The 20794-nt window shown below is 38.5% G+C and overlaps 1 protein-coding gene across 8 annotated transcripts in view; it reads right to left on the bottom strand.

The window, feature by feature from the left end:
• The window catches only part of UTRN (utrophin), a 388166-nt gene that overhangs the window by 64183 nt on the left and 303189 nt on the right, over window positions 1-20794 (bottom strand). For all 8 annotated transcript variants that reach the window (XM_087773985.1, XM_087773987.1, XM_087773986.1 and 5 more), the window contains 3 exons: window positions 19213-19359; window positions 17700-17778; window positions 12451-12511 (listed from right to left, as the gene is read on the bottom strand). In XM_087773985.1, the coding sequence (XP_087630111.1) occupies window positions 12451-12511; window positions 17700-17778; window positions 19213-19359 (287 nt within the window). The remainder of the gene's footprint in view (window positions 1-12450; window positions 12512-17699; window positions 17779-19212; window positions 19360-20794) is intronic.

Here is a 20794-nt window from a genome sequence, read left to right as displayed (position 1 = left end):
AATTTTAAACTTCACCTGTAACACATTTAATGGAAAGTCTAATCACTCTTTACACACCCAATCAATAGGTATCTTCATTTAGGGGGTGTGTTCTACACTAGCACTCACAGAAGAGAGATTCGATAGGCAGCATCAGTTAACCCACGGTTTAGCACCGCTGTTTCAATTCACCAAGGTACGCAGTCATAGGAATCAAAATGTGTACTATATCAGGTCTACTGAAATCTCCAATTCCCTTCTCCAAGCCACATTTTACTTGTATTTCTGAATATTAATTGCTAGAATGATTACACATTCTTACCCCACAAAGTATTTAGATTTGAATTAAGTTTGTAAGAAAAATAGAGAAGTTGTGTTAAAAAGATCACAGCAGTTCCTTTAGAAGTTAATGAAAATGAAATTATGCTAGGTTAGCAAATCTAACAATAATGAGCAGAGAATACCACTTATTTCAGCTTCTATTTAAAAATTTTTAATGTGCACACTTTTTTTTTTCCCCACATACAGGTGTACTTGGCTGTAAATAATGACTTTAAATGGCACTTTGCCCTTAAAAGTAGTGGACTGTAGCTTCAGTTGGTATATATAAATAGCTATACCTCAGTGGGTGTTCAATAATTTATCATTTTTTTTTTAATTGAGAAACCAACCAAGAATGAACCCTTTTATAATAAGTGATGTAAAATAAATGGGATAGAAGGTCCCCCCTCCAAGGTGCTACAGAGACAGGACAGGTACCACAAAGGGGAGGCAGGCTCCAAATAAAGTAAGGGCTGAGGGCCCTTCTTTACATTACCCTTTCAGATACACTAGTGCAAAGCGCATGCATTGGGTCTCTGCATAGGGGATACAATCCCCACTTCACCAGTGTGACCTTCCCAGCTTTGAGTCTGGTCTAGGTGTCCACAGTCAGCTTCTCCCTGTCATTAGGCTTAACTCTCCCTGCCATGGGTCTCATTTGCATATCTGGCTCCATCACAACTCTGTGAGGTGTTTTTCATGGAAGACAAAATACGTATTTCCTATTAATACAATAGGTATAAATCCTTTTTTCCCTCTTTGTGATTATTCCCTAGGAGATGACTGAAAGGAGAGAAAAGCCCTACACATGATTACATTTAAACAAGGAGATTTATACAACATGCAATCAAAAAAGCATCTTCTGTTAGACCTTGATTGACTCTGAAATACTATAGTAAACCCTCCCCAATTCAGAAGAACTCTCAAGTACATCTTTACATCGAACACATTTTCCTGAACTGAAACTTCTATTTGGTTTCAATTTGATAATAATATCACATGAACAATGTTCACGTTTCAAATTCTGAATAAGGTGGTCAAGGCTCTGATATGCTCAACTCCAAAGCCAAGGCATACCAGTATCTAAATCAGTGCTTTTGCAGTTTCTAGAAAGACACTTTTAAAACACCACTACGTTTATCCTTGTCCAGAAAATTCATTTCAAAACAAGTAGCTTGACAATTATTTCCCTGGAAGGGGCACAGCAATAAAAAATCATTAAACCAACAACAACAAAAAAGGATGTATCTGGATTTGGTGCTGTGCTGAGGTAAAGGCAATTGACTGTCCAGCATTCTCAAAAACCCTGGTATAAAAAAACCCTTTAAATATATGTATATATAAAAATACACTTCAGTCTATTTTAAATGCTAAAATATTAGTGCAAATACTGCACATAAACAACATGTAATTTAGCTGAGTCAAATCCCGTTTACTGCCTTAGAAGAAACTAACATGTTAAAATTAGCCATTATGGTAAAAACTTGGCTGAACCGTAGCCTTTGTTTCTGAGTTCACCATCTTCTGGCATTAAAAAATATGTTTCCGCAAAGAAATACATTTCCTACTTGTGGGGTGCTGCAAGGATCTCACCCGGGAAGCACTGCAGAAGTGCAAAGGTTTATTAGCAGCAAATGCCTCTCTACACAAACAACAATGGATCGATTTGACACGCGCAAGTCTATGGGGCCGGATGGGATCCACCCATGGGTACTGAGGGAGCTGGCAGAAGTGCTCATATTCAATGAAACCAAGCCACTTTCAATCATCTATCAGCAGTTCTGGCTAACCGGGGAGGTCCCAGTTGACTGGAGGTTAGAAAATGTGACACCCGTCTACAAGAGGGGCCGGAAGGAGGATCCGGGAAACTACAGGCCTGTCAGCCTGACCTCGGTGCCGGGGAAGGTTATGGAGCAGACCATCCTGAGTGCCATCACAAGGCATGTACAGGACAACCAGGTGATCAGGCCCAGTTAGCATGGGTTCCTGAAAGGCAGGTTCTGCTTGACTAATCTCATCTCCTTCCAGGACAAGGTGACCCACTTAGTGGACGAGGGGAAGGCTGTGGATGTTGTCTACCTGGACTTTAGTAAAGCCTTTGACACCATTTCCCACAGCCTCCTACTGGAAAAACTGGCCACTCATGGCTTGGACAGGCATACTCTTTGCTGGGTAAAAAACCGGCTGGATGGCCAGGCCCAAAGAGTTGTGGTAAATAGAGTTACATCCAGTTGGTGGCTGGTCACAAGTGGCGCTCCCCAGGGCCCGGTGTTGGGGCCAGTTCTGTTTAATATCTTTATCAATGATCTGGATGAGGGGATTGAGTGCGCCTTTAGTAAGATTGCAGACAACACCAAGTTGGGCAGGAGTGTCTATCTGCTGGAGGCTAGGAAGTTCCTACAGAGGGATGCGGACAGGCTGGATTGATGGGCCAAGGCCAATTGCATGAGGTTCAACAAGTCTAAGTGCCAGGTCCTGCACTTCAGTCACAACAACCCCATGCAACGCTACAGGCTTGGGGAAGAGTGGCTGGAGAGCTGCCTGGCGGAAAAGGACCTGGGGGTGTTGGTCGACAGCTGCCTGAATATGAGCCAGCAGTGTGCTCAGGTGGCCAAGAGGGTCAATAGCATCCTGGCTTGTATCAGGAATAGCGTGGCCAGCAGCACAAGGGAAGTGATCATCCCCCTGTACTTGGCACTGGTGAGGCCGCACCTCGAGTACTGTGTTCAGTTTTGGGCCCCTCACTACAAGAAGGACATCGAGGTGCTGGAGCGTGTCCAAAGAAGGGCAACGAAGCTGGTGAAGGGTCTAGAGCACAAGTCTTATGAGGAGCGGCTGAGGGAGCTGGGGTTGTTTAGTTTGGAGAAGAGGAGGCTGAGGGGAGACCTTATCGGTCTCTACAACTACCTGAAAGGAGGTTGTAGCGAGGTGGGGGTCAGTTCCTTCTCCCAATTAACAAGCCATAGGACAAGAGGAAATGGCCTCAAGTTGAGCCAAGGGAGGTTCAGGTTGGATATTAGGAAAAATTTCTTCACCAAAAGGTTAGTCAAGCACTGGAACACAGCACAGGCTGCCCAGGGAAGTGGCTGAGTCTCCATCCCTGGAGGTATTTAAAAGATGGGTAGATGTGGTGCTTAGGGACATGGTTTAGTGGTGGACTTGGCAGTGCTAGGTTAACAGTTGGACTCGATGATCTTAAGGGTCTTTTTCAACCTAAACGATTTTACGATTCTATGATACCAGAAGCCGATTTGAAATTCTTCTTGTCTTGCAGCAAATTGTTAAATTTTGTTAGGTCCAAAGAAGCCTTTTTTTTTTTTTTAATAAAAAAAAAAAGAGAAAAGAAGGAAAAAAAAGATAAATACTTGGATAAATCCATGCTTTCCCCCTGCTCCAGAAATACACTGATATACTCCAGTACACATCTGTAATGTTTAATTAGAATGTGGGCAGATCTAATTGCAATTCCAGCTAAGTAATTTATAAACCCATATGCAATGAATAAGAGCTGATATTACCAGTCAAGCTTTTTCCTTAAATCAGGTTTCCAAGATTTAAGAACAAACAACAGTTTCATTATTGAAATTGTATGCTTTAAGTATTCAGTTTTATCTGAAAGAATAAAACATACTTTAATCATAACAACATGCCATGCAAAAATGATGTTATTTTTTCTATTTTGTGTGTGCTTAACATGAAGCAGAGAAAAGTGAAGCAGAAAGCAAAAAATCTCTGTATCCTGCACTATCATCTTATTTCTCCATTTAATGTAGTAAATACCTGAACGGCTAAATTTTCTCTTTACAGAAAAACAAAGAACATGAAACATATACCTAATAATGACCAGAAAATATTTTTATGTTTCTATTTTAATTTGAAAGAGAAATACATTTGTGCAAGACTGTGTATAGGCTTATGGGTTCTTAAAACTTATCACTCAGTTCTTTTGTACACCTCATGTGGTAGCTACCTGCTACTAGGATTATGTGAGAAAGGAGGCCCCATGAACATCATCTTGTGGAATGGAAAAAAGGCGAGAGAGAATCCCTTCATCCAGGCTTGTCCATAATTACCCAAAAGTCAGTACTACCTAACAGCTTCTAAATGACTACACAAGGTGAACGTGATTATGTCAGCTTCATCCTGAAACACCTAGCAAGACACCATCCATGACGGCTGAGCGATCCTGTACATGGATCCGGCAGAGAAGAGGAATGGGCTTAGTGTGAATGAATCACTGACTCAACAGTCCATTGAGGTCAAAGGAGGCAGCAGATCCACTGCTGCAGGCAGTGCCACTACCGCCACCGAATATATTCCATGGACAGGCTTCATTTTCGAGACAGAAGACATGAAAGCCAGACTACACTGACAGAGCTGAGGAAAAAAAAAAAATGTGACTGTAAATTTAAAGAGAGCTGTAAAAAACTGCAGGAGAGGGGAGGAATCAGTCTCAACAGCAACATTTCTTAATGTAAAGTTTCGTTTGATAACAATTTCATAATATGCAGGGACTTCTATGTTGACACAAATTGATTTTCACAAGAAGAAAAAATGGGTGTGCAGATAACCTTCCTATGCTACAAATAAAACTGTCAGAGAAAGGAGTCATTTTATTAGGCGCTCCAAACAGGAGGCATGCAAGACAAAGTGCTTTCTGGTGATTTGGTTTGTAAAGCAGCTCTTTGAAATAAGATCCATCTTTCTTTGTTGTAGCTACAGTGACTTTTGTGTTATTGATGCAAGACTAACGCAAGCAGATCAAGTGCTGATAAATGTGCTCAGAAACTTTACAGTATTGGATGGTCTGTAACAGATGAGAGAGACTTGATGAAATTGGGGGAGATCTTTCTGACCATGATCTTGTAGCTCCTTTTTATGCAAGATCATGACATAGCAACCTATTCTAAAAGAGGCACTGCAGCAGTTACAATTGCTTGTCAGTCATTGCCCAGCGAGTAAAAGCAGACTTGGAGGTTTCCCTGCTTCTTTGATACCTTGCTCAGTAAACACAAATAACATACCAGACATGAGACCTACAAGAACAAGGAAATTGATAAACAAAAGATTATACAATTTCTTTGCATTTCTTTTACATGTATATGTGAAAGATGTCATCCTTAGAGCAATGGACCAGAAATCACTAAACTGCTAATTACCAGAGTTGCTAAAACAAGGTACGCAACTAAAGCAGCACACAATTCGCTCACAGAAGTGCTGCAGTCATTTTCTGAAGGTTTCCCGGCAAAATGATTTTACTGCCTCATGAAGAGAGCTCCAACTTGATTCCTCTGGAGGCCATAACTTCTGGTAAGTCCCAGAAGGCAATTAGGCAGAATTGGATGGATTGTTTTCACCACAGAGACACAACAGGAAATCTTCAGAAAATTCAGCCCTGCTAGCAACTATCTGCTAAGAATGTGAAGAAATGCCATTTTCTGTATTTTTCTATAGAAAACAATCTGTAACCCCCAATGACGGAAAACTAAGCCTGCAGAGAAGCTAATGGAAATCTAAATTTGGAACGATGCTGAAGTTAGACAGGAAAAAAATGAATTTTACATCCTAACATGTGAAAATACATGAGAAGGTTTATCATTTTCAGTCATCTCACTGAACTTCTGAAAAGACTGAAAACCAGCATTTAACCAAGAGCAGACAAATCTAGAGTCTTCCCTCTCCGTTACAACTGCTGTGGCAGTTCTGTCCCAGGCCGCAGTGACACTCGCGCCAAGGAGCACCTTCTCTCCCACGTACTCTGCTGGCTTCAGGAAGAACTACTTGTAGAGTGAGGTGATATTTACTTTGAGTGAAAGTGAGCAACAGTTGAGCACATTATTCATCTTGCATGTGGATGGCACTGGATGAAAAAAGAACTTTTCAAGGTCTCCAGGAGCTGAAGTTACGAGATTTCATTCTGCACAGTGGGTGGCATAAGAAGGGATTTCTGCTACGCCAGAAATGAGCTGGTCTGCACGACAGTAACACAAGTGGTCTGAACACGTTACAACTTCCCACATGGATCAGTCAGGGAAGAATTAAAAGGGTTTCACTGACTGAGCCACAAGAGAATGCATTCAGTGTTATTTTCTTTGTTAATATCAAAAGACTGAGTTATTCAGAGTAAGAGTCTCCCAGATCTCTTCTGCCAAAACTTAGGGACACAATATAAGCCACACAGCAAAACATGCATCCATGAAGAGATTATATGACAAAATAAATGCATTTGTGCAAATTTCACTAACTAAAAATAAACATTATAACCATAAAATATTGAAATTTTAAAAACTACATATTAATGAAGTGCTCTAAAGCTTAAATGACAAACATTTATCTTCACAATCTGTTTCTTATCCATTATGTTTGCTGGCAGCTTTCTAGTTATAATTGGCAAAGATAAACCTTGTTAAAAATGCTGCCTGGTTGTAAATAAAGAGCTGAGAAACAGTTGGCATGTCCTTTAACTTATGATCTCTAGAAATAAGAGACCAGTCCTGTTGAAATGAATGGAGTAAGTTGTACATCTCCAGGTGTTTCAAGCTGCCCACGGAGCTGCGAACACATTCAATTCATTCTTTTTTAGCTTTTTGTCTACAGGAAGGAAAACTAGAGACAGGTTTGTGGGGTTTTTTTATCATTTCTTAGCACGGACAAGGCCTATGTCTGTGTTGATAATCACTGGTAAACACCAAAAAAGCAGAAACTGAAACAGTACTCTGGCATTATGTTAAGTAGCTTTCTGATCCTGTAGTCATTTGCACAAAACATTAACTGAAATCAGGATCTTTACTGATCACTATTGAATCAACAGCACTCAGAACTCTGACTTTGCTGCCCTTGCCAAATTTCAAATGGCATAACTTCATCCCCACTTTATAAATACGTCAGGGTGCTTTATCTAGATAGCGTATATTTTCTTTTTTTTCAAGCCCATTAGAAAAATACTGTTTTGTGGTGAAAAAGAGTTGGCATAATGCATTGCAAGGGTAACGTATATCAGAGGTTGGTGGAGCAATTTATATGCAGATATTTTGAAATCCCTCCAGAGAAAGTGTACTACTGCATTTCTTTAATAGAAAACGAAGACCAGCACAGGAACTGATAATTGAAGAAAGTCTCAAAAACCGAATCCTGTACTATCTCTTTCTGCAAATTGTATTTTATTTTCCCTTCTAAGGGAAATACTTCTTAATACTTCTAAATGGGATTATGGATATAGCTAGGGCAGGAAAAAAGGTAAATTTCCCATTTCCAGTAGTTCTCCCCCTCTTCCCCATACAGGCATAAAACAAGCATCAGGAAAGACTTCCTGAAGAGTCTTAGGGGAAAAAAAAAAAAAAATAAAAATGAAGCAGCAGAAAGCATTTTATTCCCATCCCCCATAAAGTTGAACATGATGTAGGAGATAATAAAATGGGATTTTTAACATGTTGGTGATGCCAGCCTCTTTGCAGGAGTACAGAAGAGTAACCAGGTGACTATGGAGTTTGATATTGATTAATTTAATGATTACACCAAGAAATTGCTCTCCCTATGTAATGCCCTGCATGAGATTAAACTCACTGTGACCCTTTCTGTGTTACCCTTTTGCTTCTTCTGCACAGTACTAATCTAATAAAATCTAATAAATCTAATAATTTATAGCATTGAAAGGTACACAGCTGAAGAAAAATTAAATTACAGTTAAAAGAACAACAGTGAGAAATGCCAGTGTAATTATGTTTTCTGCACATTCCTTTCAGTTCATCTTGTATTCCTCAAAGATGTTTAACAATCATACATAGTGTTCCTTTATTCTTCTGTTTCTCTTTAGAGTATTTTTATTGAAGTGCTGTGTAATATAGGCTTTATTTTTTTCATTTTCTGTTATAGAGGCCAAGCATGTCTTAATTGTGTGATTCAAATAGTTATAAATGAACAACGGCAGCAAAGTCTCCCTATTAAATCTCAAACCTTTGCAAACCAACCTATGAAATATGTATTCAATGACAAGTTTGCCAAACCTTTTGTCCAAACTTCACACTTTTATTACCAAAAGTGCATTAGTAAAAATTGTGCCTGCTGTGCTGTATCCCCCTCCATACTGCTCATTAGTCCCATTCTCTTTTATAAAGTATGAAAGACTAAGCTTTTTTTTTTTTTTTAACAGCATTGAGAGTTTACAGATTCAGGCTGTTGTTGATTGAATTCTACTGCAACAGAGAAGACTCAGACTACAGAAATACAAAAACTTCTATCAGTTGTCATTAAGAAAAAAAATCAAACAGGAGGCAAAAAGGACTAAATAAAATCACATCAACAGAGGCAAAGCCACTTGGCAAATTTGGTTTACATAGTAAGACAATTCAAGAGAAGAGAGACAGGCTAAATCACATGTGTAGGTTCAGTTCATCCAAATATCTGCCATAGCCCAAGGTGCACACGCCTTGATAAAACTGGGCTCAATGAATTACAAATCCTTCTTCCAGCCAAGCAGAATAGTCACTCCTGTCCAAAATGCCCCAAACCCAGACTGCCTCTGTCTGAACTTCTGGGGCAGAGGAGTTTGTACACTGGCTTTTTCATCTTTCACATGCTTCCGTTACAACCCCAGAAAGGGCGGACGCGCCAACCGTTAGTAAATAGGGTGGGGAGAACGAAGTGCACTCCAAAGCCACCAAGGTGTGCTGGCACACGAAGGACCTCTTTCTCTGAGACACTTCTCTATGCATACAAGTGCAAGTTACCTCTGGCAGCAGGACACAAACAGAATAAATGTTGCCCATCTGAAAATACAGACGTGTTGCATCATTTTGACATTCTCCTTACAGATTCATTGCTACCTAAAGTGCTCCCTCCTGCCTTCTCAGCTGAAGTTCCCTAATTTTTTTTTTTAAACTCCATTCTCTGTGTGCAATAAAACTGCAAAGAGTGCAGTATTTTTTTTTTTAAATACTCATCTTAACAGAGGTACAACTACGTCATCATCTACAGCTGTGTCATGTAGGAATGTTTTACATTTCTCTTTCAAGGATACTCACAAAAAGCAACCGAAATGAAGTAAAGGTATGAATTTATGGTTGTCTAAGAAGAATGTATGTTCTTATTCAGAATTAAAGTAGCCTGATTTCAATTAGCATTTATTTCCCTTTCAAAATTAATTTTTAAAAATTCTCATTTTTCAGCCACCAATCATTGAATCATACTTTATTCTCCTTCTTCTGCTGTTTTTCTTCCTTACCCCATAAAATGAACAAATAGTACCTTAAACTTTCTCTCTGAACATACAAGTCTTGTTGTAAAAACAGTAAATATAATTGCTCTCGAATGATAACGGTATTGAGACTCATCATAACTGTGCCTTCTACGCATGCTGTGTTTTACATCAAAAGGCACCTCATTCAAAGAGGTTAGTACAATTAAACAAAAAAAGTAAGGAAATCAACTTAATCTTTGCCTCTTTCCCAGAATTTCTTTCTATATAAACAATCACCATTAAATCCTGTTGACTGTATTCTTGAATTGTATTACAAAAGCTCATGTAATCACTCCAATCAAATAAGTTTTTTTGTCAGCATCATTTTCCTCTGTTCTTTAAGCTATATCTGAAATTAGGGAATAGATGAAGATTTAAAAGAATATTTATAGCTAAGAGTACTCTCCAGCCTGACTAAAGCAAATGAAGTTCAGAATCATCTCTTTTCTGCTTTATTTTCCACAACTGTGTTTTATCTAGCTGCTGCTGCCAACACTGAAGTTTAGATCAGTAACCAATAAGAAATGAAGGAAACTGCCAAGGTCAGTCTGCTTGTCAGACTGTAGAGCTACTGAAATTCAGTATTCCTTCTCAAGCTTTTTAAAATAAATAAATCCTACCAGTTACATATAACATTATTCTTCTCTTTGAAGACACAAGAATCAAGACATTGCTTCAGCAGCATGTATCATGTTCAAAGTAGGGAAAGATTACTGGAAGTAATTCTTTGAGATGCACTAGTTAATTCTGTTGACTTCATTAAAGCCATCCTCAAAATAAACCAGTGGTCTCTGCTTTTATAAAGACCTCGACCCTCAGAGAACTTGCCCTACACTTCTGCCGCTGTATCAAACTTCCTGTGCAAGACCATTAAAACAATTTCTGAGAGATGCTGGGGTTTGTTTCTCAGCCCCGACTGGCTTCATTCCCCAATCTAGCTCCAGGACAGCCAAGACACTACTATCAGAGTAAGCCCACAAGATCAGTGGATACTTTGCCTCCAGGTTGTGTGCTTGCAGGATTTTCACCTAGTGCACACACTGGAAATACTTACTTTCTTCTGAATTAGTCATAATAAAAAAAGATTTCTACAAAAACTGAACTCTGGCTGAGGTGGGGCAAGGGAGATGCCCAGAAACTCAAAAAAAAATGTATTATGAAGCATGAAAAAAGGATATGCATATGAAATATTCAAGTTAAAAATCTTTGCTTTGCTCAGCACAGATCAGAAGCTTTAATCTTAGTCTGTTCCATCTGTTGTGGTGGTAGGAGTATCCATCCTATCTCTAGCCTCCAACTCTGAATGTACCTGGGAGCCCCACAGACCCCTCTGTAAGCCAACTCGCACCCAGTAAACACTCCCAACTTCAGCTACCAGCTCTGATCAGGTAGAGCAGGAACGTGAACTGCCACCTATCAACGCCTACTAAGGACATACGCACATGAAAGAAAAGACTGTTTCAGGGTAGTTTTCCTCTTGCTCTCTGTAGTTTGATACGTCAGTGTTTTCTTTGAATTACTGCTGCAGGTGTGATCATTTTAATTGCACTGCTGCCCAAGTCTGGGCAGTCAGTCTGTCTCCACACCCCACCTCTGCCCTCTCCTCTTCCACTTGGGGCTGAGGGAGGAACCTCTCCTCCAACATGTCACAGCTTTCTGTTGCCTCCTGCAAAACTTTTCAGCAGAGGCGCAAGTGCTTTTATAGAGAATTCAAGGATCTTTACAGTAGGTTTTTCCTTTTTCTAGTTACCTACCCAGACCCTTTAAAAAAATTAATCTTCACATCACAGTTTAAAAACAACTGTCACACTAAGAACGATGACAACAGGTTTGATTGACATAGATTTACCTTTACTTCCTTTTCAAAGCTCTCGAGCACTCAAATTTTTTGAAACACAAAATGTGGCTCTCAGATTTATGACAGAGCAATACGCAATAGTACAAAGTCCTCACTGATGTTCTTTTAGAATGAATTATCTGTAGGTCCAATTCATAGTCATCCTGCAGACTTAAACCTACTTTTTTTCCAAACTCAAACTGGTAACGTTTTAACACAGACTTCCTTCAGTCTAAAATGAACTACTCTGGGTCTGGCTTACCATACACAGTACCTTCTTAAAATTTCATTTACCTCTGGCAAAAAGCTATCCTTCTCTCAAAGCTGCAATCTTTCACCTTTAAAGTATTGGCAAACAGTACATAAATAAATGCTGATGGAATAAGAAAATCCAAGTTAAGGATTGCTCTCAGTAGAACACATCAAAATCTCCATACCTCCATAACTAAGTATTTCTAATTATTTTCAAAATAAATATCCTGACCATTCCTCTTGGTAACCAAGTTATTTGTACAATTTTTGTCAATATTTACGTTACCTTTACATTTACATTAATATCAAGCACTACAAAAACCTCCATAAAGTAAAGAAAATGACGGAAGGACAATCAACACATGTCTGTTTCTGAAGGAATTTTGCACAAAATGATGCATGGGCTCTATAGATATTAGTCACCAATGTTCTGCTATAGGTTATAAACTTTGTATTTTTAAATACATTATGTACTCAGCTTTTTCTCCCTTACTCTACAGTTTATACTCTGGATGAGCCACACACATAAGAACAAGTCTAGTATGAATACTGATACTCTGTTACACTGGAACGTCTCTGCTGTTTCCAATCTGTTTGAGTGGGGTTTTTAGTTAGGGTTTGTCATTGATTTCTTTTTACATATTTCTAAATTATACAGTATGCAAAGCAATAAACATGAAAATATATAGTATATGCAGCATAACACTACATAGAGAAACTCTTGATAACATTTCTAGTTATTACTTAGTACCTACGTTTTTCTGTCAGGTTATGGTGATAAGACCCTCTGTTACGCTTAAGGAAAAAAGAATCAAGGTAAACTTACTTGATATAATAGGGCACTTTGTTATGCGAAACAGATCTCTGCCATGGAAACTGTACTGAAGCTGAGGAAATAAAGAGAAGGTAATTATTAGAAAGCACCTGTAAAAAAAAAAATCCAACTACCTTTATTTTATTTATTTATTTTACAGTTAAAATGTTATAATAAATTAAATGGGAACAATTAAAATTTCCCAGACAGCTTTCAGTAATTAGAAAATCAGCTGGAGAAAATGATGGCAATCTATCAAGATGATTCTAGGCATCTATTTAATGCCAAGCTGGAAATAAAACAAATGTGGTCATTCTACTTCAGATAAGGATAATAAATTCTGAGCAAGCAAGCTATCCATCCAGGGAAAATGGAGACACTGGTTTTCCTACCTCCATAGAATTATTACCAGTTTAAGCTTTGAAAATAAATGCTTCCACTACTGTAATTAATGCTCTACAACAGAATAAAAAGGAGAAATATCAAACTTATTTTTGTTAGTTACAACCCTTAGCTCCTATTTGCAACTCAAATTAACATTGATTAACACTGTATGGCCAACAAAAAAAAAAAAAAAAAAGCATTAAAACCTGTCTTTGCACTCCTTGCTGAACAGCGGTAATCTTTGCAGAATTTATGCAAGTCTGATACATCAACAGATATCATACATAAGATCAAGAAGCCTTCTGCACACTGAGCTGCAAAAGGCATGAAGTCATACATGACGCTACAACTCTGCTTATCTAAAGATGCCAGGAGATAAAAGAGAAAAAGGTGTTCAGGCCAACAGGACTGCTGGTGCACAACTTAAAAAGTACCTATTTACTGAAGAACCATAGGTATCTATATGTCCTACCAGAAATTACCAGACTAGTGCCTGGTTAATTAGGGTTTTATCATAGAAGAAACTCACTTCACTATATTCACTGCAGAATCAGGGATTGAAAGAACAGGTAGGAATAACCGATCACCACAATGGGATGAATTTGTGCTGTACACACATGCCAACACTTCCAAGACAGAGTGCCTACTCTTAGGTGCTAGTACCCCTGTTTAAAAACCTGGTAAAACGAGACACAGCTTTGATCCACACTGGATCTCAAGTAATTAAACTCTTAATTAATGTAATTTTCTGCAAGCATGGCCCACTTTAGAGATCATCCCTCTTTGGAAAAAAAACATCCATTTGAAAGTAACTCTCTCCTCTTCCCCTAAGACCTCTCAGGCAAAGACTTACCAGCCGTGTAACCCCCACAGGCTGGTGCTGCTGCTGCAGACAGAGGCAGGTCTTGCCCTGCTCCCAGCCAGCTGTTCCCTGAGCAGTTTAGTGGCTGTGACCTCTTCTTGGACCACACAAAATTTCATGGCTTATAATTCAAGAAACATTCATGTACTGAAAGACAGGTGAACTGGGAACAACATTTGGGAAACTACAGGAACCAAGTAAACCACATTATTCACCGGAAAAACCAGTGAAAATTCCATTTCTCTATTAAAAGAAGAAAGTAACATTTGCAAAGAGGTAAGTAGGTACCTGGTAAATAAAAAACATAGTAAAGGCTAAATGCTCAAATAGATGTAGTTAACTAAAAAATAATCCTTAAGCATTCATAACTCTGAAAAAAAAAGAAAAAAAATCAACCAGGTAGGTAAAGGTGGCCATTAGCTTTAGAGTTTCATTCTTTAGCATTCCAATTTGGCACCTGTGGTGGCTCTGGTACCATTACACTAATTATGTCAGCTACCTAAGAAGAAAAATCTGGCCACAGTTTGCTTAGGTACAATTTATGTCCTATGACAGACTATATATATTCTGCACTGACACAGATATGGACTAAACAACATAATAAATTAAATTGTTAATTATTACGGACCAAGTCATACTCTATTCGTTTGGGAACAACCTTTCTAAAAACATTGCCAGTTCTCTGCTACACAAAATTCTGCAAAATGAAATTCCCATTCTTTTTTTAAAATCAGTTTCTCGATGAAAACTGAACAGAGTAGTTATCGATTCTGGCACTCAATAGCAGGCCTGCAGATATTAGTAAGGCGGGACACCACTCAAGAGATGCTTTGACCAGGCCACTTGAAGACCTAGGCTATTTGTTAGGGAACATGTGGAGTCAGCGCTCTGTGGACATTCATGGACTCTTCTAAGAAAGCATACAAGAAATACAACAGAGAAGAGTGGATCTTGGGCCTTAAAAAATAAATGAACTACAGAAAAAACAAGTTATTCTTTCTAAAGGCAGGAGACAGCAAAACAATCTTTTTGCAAAGAATAACGGATTATAAGGATTCTTCATCTTTATCCACATTAGGGATGTGCAAAATTTACTGATCGGTAACTAACTTGCAAGGAGCTTACTTTCCATCTCGAAAGTACTGAAAAAAAGAGCAATCAAATTCTGCCTAACACTGATGGGAGGGGAAAAATAGCTCAGCGAAGAGAGGGATCATAGATTGTAATGGCCTACTAATACAGCTTTACCTCAGCCTCCAACTTCAGGACATTTTAGGAAGGCCCAATGTCATGTTGTTTGCTAGTCTTCAAAAATATTCTGAAGCACTTTCTTAGCAATGGTCTGGGTGAATCCATGTCATTGGTGTGCCAAAACTCCAACAGCAGTATTAAATGCTGCACTGTGTCTTTTTAGTAGAGAAATGTTACTAGCCACTGCAGAGTAGTGGTAATTCCTGGATTAAGGGGGCTGGAATCAGGGTGCTAAATAATCTCATCTAGGCTCCCTTTCCCATGAAAGGCTGGACCGGATGATCTTTTGAGGTCCCTTCCAACCTGGGCCATTCTATGAGTCTATGAATCTGATGAACAGGTAGAAATAGGGGTTTTGCTAGCACAAATTACTGTTTAAATGACAGCTGGGGGCTAGTCAACTGAAAATGGTGTGATGGCAAGCTATCGTCTCTTGTTAGGATTTGGAGAAAGAGTAACAGGTAGGTGAAGTAAATTTAAAATAGCTGCTGTCAAATGAGCACAGATAAAAACCTCCCCTCTAATTTAGAAGTGCAACTTTGGAAATAAGGAATTGCATAAGACATACATATCATAATCTCAGTTTTAGGAGTTTGAGGTTATTTTATTCAGACTACCGCTCTACTTGTTCCTCACAGTTAGAAGTAATTTATGGCTGCTAAAAAGGTTTGAAAAGTTTGATTTAGAATATGCACTATTTCAACCTGTCAGGATAAAACCTTCATTTTTCCAGATTTAATGATTTTTTTTTATTACTTTCCTTTTGAAGTTACTGACCCTGACTTTCATTTAACAGACTTTATATAGTAGGTATTAAATTCTGTAACTCTGTCTAGTTCAAGCTCTTAAAACAGATATTTTTTTTTTTTTACGAAGTTTTGCTGTAGTTTGTGTGGGGAAGGAGGTTGTTCGTTTTTAACAAATAATTTAAATGGATAACTGCATATTATTTGGTTTTGCAGGACTGTGGTACTTGGCTATAGCTCTTTGCAGTATCTACCAACATGCATTCTGGAAACTTTCCCTCCTTGGCTTTTGTACGTAATGTAAACCAAATGTCCCTTTAAGCCTGGAGAAGACGCCCTAAGCAAGGCTGAGGCATGCTGATAAGGCACTGCATAGTCTCTTTGGACATAATTCTATGAATATTTTATCCAGCAACAAAGCCAGTTCATCACTCAGTCTTGCGAATGCAATTATTTGTTGTGGCATGCTGTAAGCCAAATCAAGGAAATGATCCTGGTCAAGGCAAACAAACCTTGCCTGGCAGGCTTCCTTGTTTTACATGTGGACCTTTTCACTGTTTTGTTTTTTTTTTTTTTCTTCCCCAGATCAGTCACCTGAACATTTGCATTGCTCCAGGTGAGGAGAGGTGAATAGCCTGAACAGTGACACAGGACTGAAGTCAGACACTTCTCAAACCAGCTAGAGTACGGGAAACTGCATCTTCTCTACGTTGCTTCCTAGTCTGTTTTAATTACGCAGACTAGACTGACTACTCTCCCAAACTGTTAATTTGGTGTTTTTCAACAGTGCCAAAGATATCACTCTATGTTCGTTTTAGCTAATTATTACATAGGTATACTGTCCAGGTCAAGGTTACAAGTTTGAGACTGGAAGGGCTACAAAACCACTGTGGCAACACTATGCAACACTTCTAATGGCGTTCAGAAAAAGCAAACCAAAACAAAAAAAATCACATACTTTTGAAGTTGTTTGTTTGTTCTGTCAATTTAAAAAAAGGACAAAGTGGCTCCAGGAATCGTTATTTTGCATAACAGCTGTAATATTTTAAATACACTGCATTTTGTTTACCGTGATGTTTACTGAAAAACTAGTTGTCAATTTAAAATAAGAACACGGTTGTCATGTAACTCAAGAAGAAATCAAGATTAATTTTATTATTTTAAATGATATTAGCTGTTTAGCTATACAGTGACATACAGCACTTAAGAAATCTCTGTGACAGAGCTGCTCATTTTCATGTTCACTTCTCAACTCTTGCAATACTTTTATCTTTATTATTGAAGCCCTCAGTTAAAAAACGGAGAGCTGATTGGGTTAACACTTTGTATCATGAGCTCTGATGATGGCAGATAGGCTAGAACGTCAGAAAATCAACATGGATCCTGATATCACAGGAGATCGATCTGTAACGAATAAGTCAAATGGGAACGAGGGAGCAAAAGCATGTGCTTTTACCCTCTTAGTATATGGGAGATTGTAGGATTACATCTCTAAAATTTTCACTAGATAGAAAAAGATGGAAGGATGGGTTTCAAGAAGTAGTGACGCAGGTTTGCTTTCCGCATCCCCTTTATTTGAAGTTCCAGGAATGTATGACATGAAGCCTTTAATAAAAAAAATTCAGGCAGCTCTTCCTTTGTGTCATCCCAGAAAGTGTGGAAGCAAAAGCAAACTGATGAAAGAGGTAGCAGGGGATGAGAAGATGTGGTTATGAACACAAAGATTCGAGAACAGCCACAGGTCAGACCTTGCAGAAAAGAGAGGACAAAGAATAAGGCAACCAGGGGCGCAACCATAACTCAGCAAGATATTACAGTGATCCCCGAGGGACGCATGCCAGTGAGAATGTCAGTGGAGTTATGAAGATGAAAGACCCCTACAAAAACAGGGAGGTAGATAACAACATGGAAGAGGAACTTCCCTTTCTTCAAGCCACAGGGAAACCTGGAGCAAAGAGCAGTCACTGTTTGAGAAAGCCGTCATCTCTCACATGCATCTATTAATTCAAAGAACTTACTGGAAAGAAAGTGCTGTGATGCAGGCCCAAAATCTCGGTGTGCCTCCTGTAACTGTTTAAGGCGATCCTCTACAGACACCTACACAAAAAAACATATACGCAAAATTTACATTGCATTTACTTTGTAACACCAGGGCCATGATAATAAAAACACTTGTTTACATTAATTTTTAATTAAATAAATTTAAGTTGTCTGTGTGTCATAGCACTTATTTGACATCCAGCTATTCAAGGCTACTTTTTTTTTTTTATTTCATTTGCTTGATGAAAGTCATGTTCATAGCAGATCAATAACGAACAATAGCAGTTTCATGGTGACTACAGCAGACTGCTGAAGTTTCTGACCTCCTCCCAACCCTTCCGTTGTCCAAATTTCCACAGTCAGCAGGTCTCAGTTTGCTTGTATTGATCTCACAGCTGCCTTTCCAGCACAGAACTATTTTGGAAGATACCACTTCACTGGCTGACATGACTCCCCCCTGGTTTATTAATTGAAACTGCACTAGCACACCCAGCAGCAGTTTGGCTGCTTAGTTAACTCAATTTGAGAGAAGACCAAAAAAAGAAAAAATAAATAAATAAATAAATTAAACAAACAACAAAACCCCGCTACCAAGTTACATTAGGACAGGGAAGGACTGATATGACACATTAATAGTTTTGCCTCTCAGGAGCGACTGATTCATAACTACTAGCCCAGAAGCTGATGCTCAGGTTTTGAAAATTCAGTTTCACTACCCTCAGCTAGAGAGGCAACCGATCCTCCATCCTTCCCCCAATTCTTTCAGACACTTAGGTAAAAAAATAAATAGCAGCTAACTCACAATAAGTATTTCCTACTAAAAAAAAGAGTGAGAAAGTGCAAAAATCAATAAATGAACTTTGACTGACATAAGAAACTTCATTAAACCATTCACTGAGAAACTGTGCATGAGTTTGAACCATAATCAGGCACATTGATTTACCTTTCTCAGACCATTTAAGTACAATAATCATAACTAAGCAATATGAATCTCTCTCATAGCATACCCTCTTCTGTTGTATGATTTTAAATGTGCTATTGCTCACATCTTGTTATAGCTCCACTAATACTTAAGTCACTAAGTGAAATTCCCTGTAGAAACTGAACATTCAAAACCAAAGTAAAACAGCTTTCACAGGAGCTGGAAACACAACAGAAATGTGTACACCCGTTTTCAGTAACAATGATTTATGCGGTAAAAATACTGCTATAAGACATAGAAAAAAAGCATGCAGCAATAGTTCCCACTAGTCTCCAGGGATTAATACAGTCTTCTGAGTGGGTAAACTACTGAGACAGCTTGAAAGGAAAAGCTTTTGGTCAAGCCACAGAAGGAAAGACAGCTCCCTTTGCTGCTGTGGTACGACAAAAGTAACACCTTAAAGACAGAGATAATGAACAAATGGTAATAATGCATCTCTTAAGAGAACAAAAGAGAGTGAGAAGCATTCTCCCCCTCCCCACACCTACTGTACACATTTGGAAGAATACCTGTAGAAGTTTCCACCGCATATTAAGATCATCCAGTTGACGAGACATCTTTAATGATGGATAAAGGTCAAGTGGAGACAGCTGACTGGACAAATCATTCACTGTTTTAACTTTCAAGTTGATGGGAGCAATTTCTTCTCTAAAAGCCTAAAAGAGTAAGAAGCATACATTTATGCTTAACAGACATCCGAGCAGCACGAAAGCCACATAAACCCAACATGGTGCTGACTGGCCCAACGTGGCAGCTTATCCTAAACAACTGTATGGAACTCTGAGTTCTCCAGCAAAGAAAGTTCACGCACTTTAATATTCTTATTAACTCCTTCATATCCATCTCTAGAGAAAAACAGTATGAAATTTACCCAAATGCCCATATCCAAATTGCACCCCTAAAACAATTTAAATAAGGGTTTTAGTGGTGCCATATGGCTTTACATCTTTTCTTTCCAAAAAGAAATATGCAATGCTCTATCAGGAGCTTTAATGGTATACAGCCTGTCAAGTGCTCTTAAGAAAAAAATGTGTTCAGTAACTACAGTTTTCCAGTATTAAGTGGCTGACAAAAATTCAATTTAAAAACTATTATTGAATTAGCAAAGCATGAAGGAATGTATCTTCTAAGGAAAAGGAGTACAATGTTTTACGTGATTAGAACAGTAGAGTAAAACTATTGCAATGATTAAAAACGGAAATCAAACAGAACTAAATACAGTATTAAGACAAAATTGATGCAAGTTTTAGTTACAGTTGAAAAGACGCATCAAATGTCTTTCTTGCTGTGAGCAGTTAATCGTTCAATCCTATACCCGGCTTCATTAAACATCATGAAACAAGCCAAAAACAACTGGAAAAAAGATTTTCTTTGGACAATTCAATTATTTACCTCCCTTCAAAATCTCTCTCATCAGGCCCAGGAACAGAAGGCACCTACTGGCAAGAAAGAAGCATTTGGCTTCTGGACAGGCAGCAGGCCCCTATTACTTCAGCAGATGTTTCAGTTTTTCCACAGCCATGAAAATCTGAAAGACTTTGCTTTACTCTTCTTTACAGAAAAAGCCATCAAGATATGACAAGTCACTTCTTCACATGAGAACAAAGAGCTATTCAGCATCAGCATCTTAGTGCTTGCTTTAGTATCTATTTTAAAATGTCAGAGGGGGAGGAGGAGGTGCATTACTCTTCTCAAATCAACAGCAGTCTGGATATAAATAAGCTTTGACTGCCTTTGTTTTAAAGATTTTGGTTCCATTAAACCTGAAAATAACAACAAAATTTGGAGAATGAGGATGCTTACATTGATACATGTGAAATAATGCCGTCCTGTGTTAATTTCATATGAGTGCACAAGCCACATATACATAGAGAGAGTATCTGCAGAAAACTGGTTGCAGCCCATGGCCCTTCATTCTTCTAACACCAGCATCCCATGCTGAAGACGTGGATGGTTGGGTACGTGACCCTACGGTCCTCTAATGTTTTGCCATATTCATTCTTGAGCTTAAAAACTGAAAAGTTGTGTTTGTGAAACAGAAGCTTGGTGATAACTGCTAAATTTGCCTGAAACAACACTTTTCTCTACCTA

The sequence above is a fragment of the Nipponia nippon genome, unplaced genomic scaffold (assembly GCF_047370975.1).
Source record: "Nipponia nippon isolate SJK-2023a ecotype South Korea unplaced genomic scaffold, ASM4737097v1 scaffold_4, whole genome shotgun sequence".
NCBI classification, from domain to species: Eukaryota; Metazoa; Chordata; class Aves; order Pelecaniformes; family Threskiornithidae; genus Nipponia; species Nipponia nippon.
The sequence above is the reverse complement of the archived record's forward strand: the minus strand, read 5'-3'. Positions and strand labels throughout refer to the sequence as shown.